This window comes from Melozone crissalis, unplaced genomic scaffold, assembly GCF_028551555.1.
Source record: "Melozone crissalis strain CALT ecotype California unplaced genomic scaffold, PUWL_Pcris_2 ptg000033l_1, whole genome shotgun sequence".
Classification (NCBI taxonomy): domain Eukaryota; kingdom Metazoa; phylum Chordata; class Aves; order Passeriformes; family Passerellidae; genus Melozone; species Melozone crissalis.
In genome coordinates, this window is record NW_026535811.1 from 13,570,894 (window position 1) to 13,583,883 (window position 12,990).

Genomic DNA, 12,990 nt, shown 5'->3' on the forward strand with positions numbered 1-12,990 from the left:
GATTAAAGACTTCAGTACAGAAACTCAAAAAGGGAGGGGAAATGAAGAAAAAGCAAAGAGCACTGAAGGATATTTAAAATTAAATTTAAATAATATTATTTTCTATTTCCTTCCTGTCATTAGCTGCCAGCAAGGTCACTTTTTTCCTTAGCTTTGACAGGAACCTACTTCTCCCCTGTGCCATGCAGATAAGGATTACAAGAGTAGCAAGACCACAGACAACAACCACAACTGCACCCAACTTCTGTTAATACAGGCACATCAACAGACTTTCCATTCATCAACAGACTTCCCATTCTGATAAAGGGGAAAAAAATGTCCCTGGAAAGGGGCTGAAGCAGGGGACATGAGAAGAAAGATAGCAATTAATTCACTTTGTGACCTACAGCAAACATTCATTTTGGTGTGGCATTGCCTCCATCCATTTGGAAGGAAAGCCTCCAGCATGGCTGAGGAGCAGGGAGGGGTGGCCTTGCTCACCTTGGGGCTCACATCTCACTTCACAAAGCCTCAAGTTTGCAAACAGAGGGCTGTTCCCCCTCCAGGCTGTCTGGTGATCTCTACAGGGGCAGGAATACCTCTGCATCTGGGTGACATAAATATTGGACACAGTGAGCACCCACCTCACTATCATAATTAGCTATATCTAATTATGATACATAATGACTCATTACAGCATTGCAACTCCCAATCTAGAAAAGAGCAATGCATGTGGAAGCCAATCTTTAGAATTCCCCATTCCCAGGAGCCAGCTTAATTTGCTTTTCTAATTTTGTCATCTTTCATTTTTTTATGTGAATGTCACGCAGGAAAAGCAGCCCTAGAAAAGTGGGGCTGCTTATTAAAGCCTAATTAGCCAAGTAGAAATCACTCATGTCTGCTGCATCAGACTCAAGAGCTTCTTGAGCTTCTTCTCCACACCTAAAAAACTAAGTGATTTGTAGAGTTCCTAAACAGGATTTGGATTCTGTAGGAACAGAGATTACCTTCTACCTCTTCTTGACCACAGCTTGAGGGAAAGAGTGGAAATTGAAGGTCACCAAGGTAGCTGGAATCAGAAGGGCATTTTTCTCATTAAAATGAAGTGCAACACTAAGAAATGAATTTCATGTGCTAGTAGTTAGGTAATTGCAGCAGCACTTTGGCACTGGATTGCCATAGTGCACACTTCGCTGAGTGCTGGGCTACACATCAAGCAGCCTCCCAGACAGGGACTAATTGAAGAGCCAGGTGTGGCACTTCACCAGCAAAAGGAGGCTGGCGAGAGATGAGGCAATTACATATGTACTATTATATTGCTTAAAGAAATACTGCTTTTTTTCTTCCACTTCAAAATGCTACAGCTTCTATACACTTTGCAAATGAATGCTGAGGCTGTTAAAATATTGCTGAACTCCGAAATAGCATTCCCAAATCGGGATTCTGATTCTAGTAGATAAGAGTGGCAAAATAGAAACAGATTTTTGAAGAAAGGTGATTTTATGCCTTTTTGAGCATTCACCTATCTTTATGTGCCTGTCAAGAGGATTACTGCCTCCTTAGATTCCCCAAATCTCTGGCACATAGGAGATCTAAGAGCATAAGCTGACTGTTTTAACAGGGCTTAGCATCAAATTATTTCCTGAAATATAGATGTGTTAATATTGAAAAAAATGCTTTTGTTGCAAGGCTTCTCCTTGCTCAGATTTTGGAAGTCATGATGCGCTACATCAGAATGAGGAGATTTTTAAATGATCTTCCTGCCTTCCCCACTCTCTGGGTAACTAAATGCACATGTACTGCAAAGGATAGATTGGTTTTTTGTCTCTTGGTTTGGGGTTTTTTTGTTGTTGTTTTTTTTTTTTAAATCAGTCAGGGAAACAAGAAACTGCAGCTGAGACTGGAATGTGGCACCTTATAAATAAGGCAGGAGACAAGATGCACTCTGATGGCTGAATACAGTAAGGTTATTCAGCTCCAAGCCTGCCTAATCACTGAAGTCAAATGTAATGAATTTACTGGTGTGATCAGGGCCCCGGGGAGGGAATTTTCCCCTTTTGCACAAATGGCTCCATACGTGGGCCAGGAAATTCCTTGGCCAAGGTAGGGGGTGTTGCTGCAGTGCACATTTATAGGGGATGGGAGAACACCACCCTCTGTGGGCACCACCACGGGCAGCAGTGCTGGGAACAGCCAGGGAGGGGAAACCCTGAGCTCTGGTACCTGCAGGGGATCTCACTCCAGAGAAGTCCAAAGCCATGGCAGAACCTGCACTAAAAGCAGCCATGGTCACTTGCCATGGCCACCTGGAGTAGCTTGCAGAGCATCACTGAGCTGCTGTTGCAATCAGCAGATTTTGGCAGGCAGATCACGGAATTTAAGGCTGCTAAAAAAAAAAAATAGTTGTTAAGAAAGGAAAATGAGATGATGAGTACCACAATGAGCACTCTAATACTGTTTCCTACAGCTTCACATGCATCCAGAAAGGCACAGGAATATAAGCTGTTTCCAGGACAGCTGAAATGTCCAAATATAGTCACATTGGATGTTTTAGACTAATTAAGAAGTTAATAACCCCGTGTCATTTTGGCTCAGACTCACTGAGAAAAATAAAAAGAGGAAACATTATCTTATGAATGGAAAAGAATAGGTAAAATGGAGGTCAAAATGTTACTTTTAGCAATCTTAAAAACAAGTCTTATAAAATACCTCTCTATAGATATTAGTTTGGTGCAAAAAAAGCAAAAAGTGGGAGAAGCCAAATGACACACCTCAAATGGATCAGCACAAGGAACTTCTTTTTTCCTATAGTACAAACAGTACAAGGACAGAATTTCCTTGGAGTTTTTTCAAGGCATTCAAATTTCCAGCATGCCCATACATTTCTTGAGTACTATTAAACTCCCAGAAAACTTGAGGCTACCAATGTATCTTGCCCATTTCATACCCCAGAGACAGATCATGTCATACTTTTGTCATCCTGGAAGGGTCAACACATAAACAAGTCCCACAGAAGGCATCTAGGATGGCTGAAAGGGAAACAGCCACCTTCTAGATGAATTTGTGTTAGAAAATTTCACTACCATATGTTTCACAGCAAAGACAAAGACAGAAATGAGCCAAAGAGCCATGAAATATTACTGAAACAAACCTCCCACAGCCACACCACCAGAAAAACCATGTGCCCCATCTATTCTTACACAACAGCACCAGCTCAGCAAATACACCTGGGAAGATCAGTGGCAACAAAACATTAATTTTGTACTATTTTCTTTGTCTCTGGTCCCTCTGTATGACAGTCCTCATGCAGCAGGGGACATCTTGTGTAGACTGAATCTAGGCTAGAGCACCATGAGTTGGGACTGAGCAATTCTACTGCTGCTGGGGAAAAACAAGAGTGAAAACACCTTGGTTTTCAGTAAAAACACCTACAGACATCTTAAAGTGCTAAAACACAGACAAGCAAGACACCACATGAAATGGTGAAAGATCCACTGGAGTCTGACACCAGTTTTGTAACAGGCAAAATTTGCCTTGAACCCCTGTTTTACATAAGCAAAAACTCAGCCTCACAGCATTGAGGGATGCCCAGAGAAGTTGTGGATGAACCCATCCCTGGAAGTGTTCAAGGTCAGCTTAGATGGAGCTCTGAGCAGCCTGGTCTAGTGCAAGGTGTCCCTGCCCATTGCCTTTCTATGCTATAATAAGTAAAAAATGTATGACATCATCATGTCTGGAATAACACAAAAAAGGTACCTCTAGCATTGAAACATGAAATAATAAGAGTAATTGAATTAAATTACAAAATTAAGTTTATTTTATCAACATTAGAAATACTTTCTTGCCCTCCATTTAGCTCCAAAATGAGATGGTAAAACCAGTACAAGGGAACAATTCGGGAGCTCCACATTCCTACTGAAAAAGGTTCCCTTTAATAACAAATTAAAATGGAAAATGACATTTTGTCAATCCAGCAATCTCAGTAGCTGAGCATCCCTAAGGGCTTTGTCATTCAAATGACACAATTTCAAGTGTGTTTGCATGTGTATGTATGCACCTATATACATGCATACTGATGTTTATAAATATACATATATATTTAGTAATATACACACATTAACAGCCACTGAACAGATGCTTTAGTTAATTGAAATGCTTTACATGTAATTTAAGTGGACTCCCAGCTGCACACTGGAATTTGGGCCCTGCCCAGTGCAGGCACAGCTGTACTGTACTAACCTAGACCCCAAGTGCTCCAGAGATTCAATACAAATGTGTTACCTTTACTGCAGAGCCTGCTGCTTCTGGTAATGCCACCACACCTGAAAAGGGTAAGGAACAGTCCTGGTCCCAAACTGCCCTCAGTGAACCAACTTCTGATATTCCTTGCCACACATGAATCATTATGGAAAACAACAGATGTGCTGTTACCTGCAGATACCAAACATCAGCAGTACCTAGTGCATCACATGTGCAGTGCTTCAGGACACATTGAACATCACAGGCACCACATCCAGCCCATTCCTGCCCTACCTCCAGTGCTGGGGGCTGTTTTATCACACAGCACAGGCAGCTCTCCAGAGACACAACAGCTCACTCTGATCGTACCACTGTACTCCAGCTTTCAGTGAGAAAGGCAAGCCACGCTCTCTTGCGTGCTCTGAGCTCCTCTGGGCAGTCCAAATGGCACAAAATTGCTCAGGAAATCTGCCCATCCTGACCAGCTGCTCCAGAGCCAGCCACAGCTGCAGGCACCTCCTGGGCACAGGGATGAGCTGACAAGGGGAGGACAACTGAGGACAGAGGGACCAGAAGCAGCTCCCTTATCATAACCCACATCCAACCTCTGGAGGCTACCTGTGATGAAAGCAAGCCGCTTCATGGGACTAAAGGATCAGGGAGCTCTCCCAGGCTCAGTGACCATTCTCAGCTTGGCCTCAGCACAGGACAGAGCCAAGCTCCTGTGCTATTGAAAATTCCTCCATTTCTCAGACCAGTAGGCAAACCAAAATATTAAAGTGATGATAACATCATTCTTGTTTTCATCAAATATATAGAAATATTACATTAATGTATTTTCTCACAGCTGGGAAATGATGCAAGGCCTACCATGAAACCACAGTGTGAGGATCTTTCCTTGTGGAAATATCACATACACCAAAACTATATTCTGAGTTTTTATTTTAACAGTTGCCAAATTCTGTTCTAATATATACACATACTTACTTTCTCCACAAGCCCCTGGATAATTATCAAGGGAAGTAATTTGGCTTTCATATTTTATTTTTTAAATGAGAAAGGTAAAGACAGAAAATAAGACAAAATACATTTCATGTCGCCATTGATCTATAGATTACAAATATATATAGTTTCCTTCCAGAGGAAGAAATACTAAAGAAATATTTTGCCCATATCAAATGAACTTTTGAAAACAGGAAAAAAAATTAAAATATATTATTTAGCTCCCCCCCTCCCTACCACAACAATCACTCGTGCTTAAAAAAAAAATTGCTTTCATTTGATTTTTCTCCACTTCTACCAAAGAAGAAAAACATATCTGAATAATGACCTGAGTTATTTTCATGGTTTCCAAATGTATGTAACCCCAATGATCATCATTTATCAGAGAGGTACCCCTAGCAAGGGATGTGAAAACAAACAGTTGTGGATCTTTCAAATAGAATAACAAAGCAAAATTCAAAAATGTATTGCAAGAGTTATGCCAAAAGTCAGCCATGAGCATCTTCATGGGCACTGGTCTGACAAAGTAGAAGTGGAAGCTCTGCTATATTATCAACTGAGATATCTGTAGCAATTGGAAACCCAACAATGAAACATTTTATTTATGCCTGTGTATTTGTTTGCTTTCTCTTCTTTTATGGTTGTAAGACAGAGAACAGATGAGTACAGAAGACACAGCTGGCCTTTACAGCAGCTAAGCTTTACATTTCAAACCTATTGTGGGTAACAAGGCAAAGAGCTGCTGCTTGTCTTTCTCCAGGGACAGACTCCCCAAAACTTGGCTCCCTTGAAGAATCAGACAGTTTACAGATTCAGCCAAAGGAGGTTTTGCCATTCCCAATGTGACCAGGCCAGTGCCCATGTGTTTGTTGGCAGCAGCGAGCCCAGGCTGGCTGCTGATGTTCCAGGTCTCCTTCCTCCCCCATGGCTGTGATGCAAAGGGGACTGGGTCTGTCACTGAGTCCATCAGAATTCCATCAGCTTTGCACAAATCTCTGCCCAGTGTAAAACCCAACTTTTCAGAAGTAAAGAACTGAAGAACCTATCAACTTCTAGGCAGGCCTGAAACCTGAGAAGAGCTGGGTCAGCCATTACAGGCAAAAAAGTGATATGAGAAACCTTCCTGGTGACTTTCTCCTCTGACATTCAGCATGGTACATCCCATAGAGCTCCTTTCCATACAAATGCCTGTCTTGTGAGGATACCATAACCCAGCATGCCCAGCAATGATGAGCTTGGGTTTTGTCACTGCTGTAAGCATGACTGTGCCCAAACCCTGGGAAACAAGGCAATAAGCAACATCCCCTCCAAAAGCAAGAAAACTCTGTGGGGGCTGAGTACTGACAACACAGCTTCTGAGAGGATGGCAGGGGAGGGAATGTAGCTGGTAAAAACACTGGATATTTCTTAAGGGCATCCAGAGCTCCTCAAACATTTTGCTACTGCCTGACCATTTGTGAAGACAACACAGAGATAACAGGTAATATTTAACTGATGAGAAGTGAGGGGAACAGGAGAATAAAAGCAATGCAGGAAACTGTAAGGATGGAGGACAGCCTGGTTGGGTGGCTTAATGTACCAGTTCATTTGGATTTTGTTCCCCTACATCCTCTTTACTCTTTCCTTTTTTTCTTTTTTTTTTTAATAAATTATACAGATGAACATGGGAGAAGTTCATGCTACTTGCTGTAAGCAATAAAGGTAAATTTTCACGGCCTATGGATTCCACAGACCTTTCAGCGTCCCACCTCATCCATCATGGGCTAACTTATGGAACATAAACGTTCCCAGCAAGACTCAGTAGCCCTTAGAAACTGGTGGCATGTCCTCAGGTATTTTCCTCGAGAGTGAGAGACACGTGGGTTCCATCAGTTTCTTCCTCACACGAGGCCTGAGTAGTGCCTCAGGTGCAGTCTCGAGATTTCCAGGGATCCTTTGGGACATTTTCAGACATCAGACTGCTGTCTCCAGGTCCTCGTGGGAAACCATTTGATAGTTTTGTCGACTCTCCAGGTAGGAGGCCAGATCTGGATCACCAGCTTGCTGAGCCCTGTCACGAGGGGTCTTACCCTGTAATGAGAAACATGAAGAGAAGTTCTTGTGCTAACACATTGAGAACAACAGATGATTTCTAGACAGAAGCCAATTAACGAGTCAGAAGCCTGTCACGGATATATTTTATGAAAATCCTTTTGTTAGGATCATTTCTTCTGAAAAGCTGAGAGGCCTCAGAAACAAAATGTAAACAAAAACTATCTGCTGCTGTGGAATGCAACAGGTGCATCTTTGATTGGTCTCATGTGGTTGTTTTTAATTAATGGCCAATCACAGTCCAGCTGTCTCAGACTCTCTGGTCAGTCACAAGATTTTATTATCATTCCATTCTTCCTCCTTGCAGGCCTTCTGATAAAATCCTTTCTTCTATTCTTTTAGTATAGTTTTAATATATCATTTTCTTTTAATATAATATATATTATAAGATTATAAATCAGCCTTCTGAAGCATGGAGTCAAGATTCTCGTCTTTCCCTTGTCGGGATTTCCTGCAAATTCCACAAGAAGCCACTTGACTGGATTTCTTCTGTTTCAGAAAGCTTTTTGCAATGTGCAATTCTGCCATCTGAACAAGAGATGATAGAATCATAGATGGCCTCTCTTCCCATTATAGGCAACCTCATAGAGCCCAAGAAGGCAGAAATTGGTTTTGATTGCCCAGCTGCAGCAAAGGTGCTTCTAACTCTGGAGTGCAGAGAGCCAATCACTCTCAGCTGCTGACAGGGTGCTTGTGCTCAGAAACTCCAGAGAGACAGCTTCTGGACCGTGTTCCTAAGCAATCAGATTGTTGTAATGACAGAATAGTCCTTGGATTTCATTTTTCCCAGATTTCTTTCTCAGTCAACCTTACACCAAGAGAGTGCTGTAGTTAGTGTCACAACAGTGAGCACAGGGGCAAGCCAAGGCAAGAGAAAATAGTTAGCAATCCTCACAAAGCAAGCCAGCCACAATAACCAAGCCCCACAGATGCGGTGCAGTCAGAAACCAAGGCTCCTGCAGGTGTTCCTTGCCCACAGGCCTCTCTTTTGACCACACAGGAGGACACTGTTGTGCCATGGGGATGTCTCATTCACACCCACTGCACCAAACAGTTTGAGGCCAGGCTCTCACTGTGCTGACAATGACCCATGTTGGGGACTGAACTGAAGTCTCTTGTGTTTGTTTAAATCAATACAGTTTTCTCTGTAAAAATAGCTTGCTTCAAAGGAGCAACACACAAGGCTGGGGCTCCTTGTGTGAGCCTTGGCACACACAAAGAAGCCTCAGCCACACAAGCAGCAGGGAGGATGCTGCAGGGTCTCGCTCAGCACAGGGGCTGGTGGGGGCTGATGGAGCTGCCTTACCTTGGAGTCTGTCTTTCTCAGAGAGGCTCCTGCATCCACCAGGAGCTGGCAGACGGCGCGGTGGCGCTGGCAGGCTGCCTTGTGTAGTGCTGTCTCCCCCCTAGACCAAAGCACAGAAAGCAACCGTGAGACACAGCACAGCAATGCACATTTAGGAAGCATGAGGAGCAGAGCATGGACACAGCAGGATGCTGCATTTCTGTCAGGTTCCCTCTTGCTGGCAGAGGAGGGCCTGTGCACTCTCTCCCTTAGCATCTACATCCTTTGACTCAGAAGGAAAGCCTGCAATGCACAAATAGCAGACAAAGAACTTCTGAGGGATGGGGAAGAAACATTGACAGACTTTATGTATTCAGAGGGCTGAATGTCACATTCCCATGCAACTACCAGCTCTGTTAACTGCTGCAAAGGCAAGCTAGCCACCTTCCTATTTCACAGCAGGCAAAACAGCAACAGGGTTTGTTTCTTCCTGCAATTTCTTTCCTCAACCTCATTCTTGGAGCCATCCTAGAAAAATCCTACCCATCAAAGCTATGACTGGTGCACTTGCTGCCCCAGTTCTAATGCCCCGCTGTCTTGGATATATGGGAGCAAGAACTCTCATGTTCTTCCACCATTGGACTGCTGAGCTACTGGGGAAGATTAAATACATGCTTTCCAGAAGAGAAGACTGTGTGGTGGGAGCACATTTGTTGCAAAGCTTCTCACTCTGACTGGAGCTAAGTCTGGCAGGATTCTAGAACTGACTAAAACTAACTTCCTCTTTACTGAGAGTAAAGAAATCTATCTAGATTTGCCTATGAAGAGATGAAAGCATGCTTTGAGTGGGTTGAAAAGGAGTCCTTAATGCCAGTATCCAACAAGTAGGGCCATTACATAACCTGTGAAATAACAAATTACAAGAAATACATGTAGCAGGACAAATCTTGCACCTACCTACACAGAGTGCATAAAGGAATCTCAGCCCCCATCTATGACAGGGGATGCTGAAATATTAAGAGGCAACTTTTTAATCAATATGCCCTTGCTGCATCAGAGCTAGTATCAGTATAGGATACCATTCTATTTCCCCCTGAAGACCAGAAGACAAATTCATACTGCCAGTTACAGCTTGAACCTTCCCTTTCCAAGGGTTAGAGGTAAAGGAACCTCTGTAAAGGGAAGCCCTCATAGCTGTGCTCACTGACACTTGATGGGGTTGTGCTAGGATGGATGAAAAGGACCAGTCCATCCAGTCCCTGCCACCTCTGGGCTTCACTCATGCCCCTTGTGCAAAAGGTGTTCTCTGTTAGCAGGGGAGGGCACTGTGGGATGAGAAATGGTAGGCTTGATCCCTAGGAAAAAGACTGGGTTTATTTTACATGTATTACACATATTTTCCAGGATTATTCATGCTTTCCTCACATACTTTCATGAAACTTTGATTATACAAGGTGTAAAAAATTGGGAATTGGAAAGGAAAGTAATTTTTTGGGGTTGGTTTTATTTTTTTTTTTTTAATAAGAAGGGAGCTGATTGATGTTTTAACTGCTTGATGGAAACCTTCAACCGCACAAGTCCTGGCCACTTAGGAGAGCTAAGACAGAGCACCCTGGATGAATCAAGAAGGGACTGAAAAAAAAAACGTGTAGAGCAAGAAAAGTAATTTCCTGACTCTTTGAATTTACTCTTCAGGTTGGTCCCTTAGTAGCTGGAGGCCAGCAATATCAAAACACAAGGCAGGGCTTCTATTCCTCTAGAAAGATTAAGGAAGCATGGGAAGCAATAGGGAAAAAATCCTCTGAAAATCCAATGAAGGTTTGTTTTAGGCAAGAAAGCCAAATATGACATGGTCAATGTGTGGTTTTTAAGGGGCCTTGTTTCTTTGGTTGGTTTTGAAGGGTTGTGCCAGAGTTGTGCCATTTTACAAGCTTTTTCCTTTTTAACAGTTTGCACTTAAAAACCAAGAGTCTGCTAGTTTAACACACATAACATGAAGGAAAGAGTAGGCTGTACTTACGTTTCACTGTCTGTCATGTCCAGCAATTCAGATGGACCTGCAAAAGATAGTCAGGTATGTCATAAAACATTTGTCTGCATGACTAAAAAAATATGTCTACTAGGAGAAATTCCCAGTAAAAATATATAAAAGAAGCCAAGTGAAAGTTCAACCTGCACAAATATATCAAACTTCAATGTAACATTTGCTTGTGTAAGCCCTTGCACTAATAAAATTCTGGATGCACGGTTGCTGCTGGAGTGTCAGCAACAGGGAGTAGCAGCCTCTAAATTATACTGAGAATGAATATTCATGGAGTTTATTTTCTCACTCTTCACCTTGCTCAATTAAGTGGTTCACATAAGTACAGTATATTGAAAATGCTGATATACTGGAAACCCTGATATATTGCAAGTTAAAATCCATTGTTGGTATTAGAGGGAAAATGTCATTAGGAAGTTGAAATTAGCCAAATTCCATCCTGAATGACATCCCTGTGCTGCTCCATTTAATAGTGTTATACAAAATGTAGATCAGGGTGGAATATTCCCAGCAGTCTTTATATTGATATGCAAATCCTGTACTCTACTGGTTAGCAATGATCAGGAAAGTAAGATTAAGAAAAACAGAAAAGATTTTTGTTAAATGGGAAAAAAATAATACATTTAGGTTAATGTCCTTTTGTCCTTGATATTCACTACAGGCAGATATTTATAGAGGCAAATTCCATCGCTGAATTATAGTGATATGGAAAGGCTAGGATCTGGATATCACTTGGAAAAAACAACTTTTCCTTTGCAGTCTGTCATAGTATTCTGCTCTCCACTGCTCTGGAGTGCAGTGTTAGATGGTGTAGGGTAGTTAGCAAGGGAAACAGGAAAACTTTACAAGACTTTTCCTTCCTGCGCATGAGTATTTCTCTCCAGCACACTGAGACTTTGAAATTCAAGAATCCTCAAGAGCTTACAGCAAATCTCACCTGAAACTGAGGAATTTCACACTACTTGCTTGCAAAGGCCTACACACAACCTCTCAACGCTCCTTTTACTCTGAGGGTGTGTCAAAATGGATCAGAGCAGCCTATCTTTACCTCACTGCTTGAACAATGTACACATGGAGCTCCTGAGATGCAGGCAGCTCCTTCATTTCATCTTCTGCCATCATGAGAAAGGGTGTTCTTAGTCCTCAGTGCACAGGTCATTGTGTAACACTGCATACTTGCCATGACAGCTCTCCAAACCCAGTAGCCACTGTAAATTATTTAATGAAGCCTGACTCTACCACCACACATCCTCATCTCCACACTTGGCAGTTGTGTGTTCACTCCTGACTATCAAAAAGAAGAATAAGTCACTACCCCTGAGCTCCCAGGACCACAAAGGATAAAGGGGGATAAGCAGAGCCTCTTGTTGAGAGGAAAAAAAGATAATGCCAGAGAAACTAAAAAGACAATTAAAGAAATACACATGAAGAAAAGGAGTCCTTTACATTTCCTAGGAGAAAATCTTGTTCTTTCAAAAATAAAGGTAATTCCCCATAGCTTCCAGCAATGCCACATCTCAGTGATAGGTAAGCAGGAATGGCTTGCAATGTGTTAGAGAAGACACTGCCATTTATTATTTCTGCTCATGGCTGGAGCAAGGAAGGTTGTATGGCCAAGGTGGAACAGGGTGACAGGTCTGGCTTTATGGGACATAACGGTACTTGCCCAGGTAAGCTGAAGAAGCTGTTGAAAGGTAAGTAAAGGTAGTAAAATAGAGAGTATTCAGAAGAATATGACCTGAGAGGGAGAAGAAAACTGGGGCAGAGTGGGTCTGGAGATAAGCCAAGGGTAAAGGAAAACTGTTGTGAAGCAGGAAGCTATAGCAGGGCTAGGACAGAGGAGCTCAGTGCTGAGTCTGTGAGTACAGCCCCGAGGAGACGACAAGTACAGCTCCCCTGAGTGCAAAGGGTGCTCTCCTGGATACTGTCCCAAATTCAGCATTTCATGGGAGAGCCCTGACTCCATCTGAGTTGTACTGGGGTTAATAATTAGCTGCACAACATGGTACCAGAATTCTTTAATTTCATTCTCTCTGGCCTGTCCCTGCAGCGCAATGTCCCAACTCACAGCCTGAGCGGTGCCCTTTACTTCTTTATTTTATTTTCACTTGTGCTTCTCTTAAACCATCTCACGCCCTCCTCCTAATTCCCTTTCCCCTCTTTTTTGGACCTCATTTTTATATCAGTCTCCCTGGCGCTGCCAACCGACCATTCCAAATCCCCCTCTGCCCGGGGACAAAAGCTGCACAGATGTGGGAAGGGCTGGCACTGGGAAAGCTAAGGCACTGTCATCCTGACCCAGCAGGGAGGCGGCTGTTTCACTCTGGGACAAGAGGCACAGAAAGAAAAGGGG

At 42.8% G+C, this 12,990-nt stretch overlaps 1 protein-coding gene across 4 annotated transcripts in view; it reads right to left on the bottom strand.

Annotated features, from left to right (window-relative positions):
• Positions 1-5,143: 5,143 nt before the first annotated feature.
• The window catches only part of DGKI (diacylglycerol kinase iota), a 200,111-nt gene continuing 192,264 nt past the window's right edge, over positions 5,144-12,990 (bottom strand). For all 4 annotated transcript variants that reach the window (XM_054281810.1, XM_054281813.1, XM_054281812.1 and 1 more), the window contains 3 exons: positions 10,617-10,653; positions 8,618-8,717; positions 5,144-7,290 (listed from right to left, as the gene is read on the bottom strand). In XM_054281810.1, the coding sequence (XP_054137785.1) occupies positions 7,174-7,290; positions 8,618-8,717; positions 10,617-10,653 (254 nt within the window). In that variant the 3' untranslated portion in view covers positions 5,144-7,173. The remainder of the gene's footprint in view (positions 7,291-8,617; positions 8,718-10,616; positions 10,654-12,990) is intronic.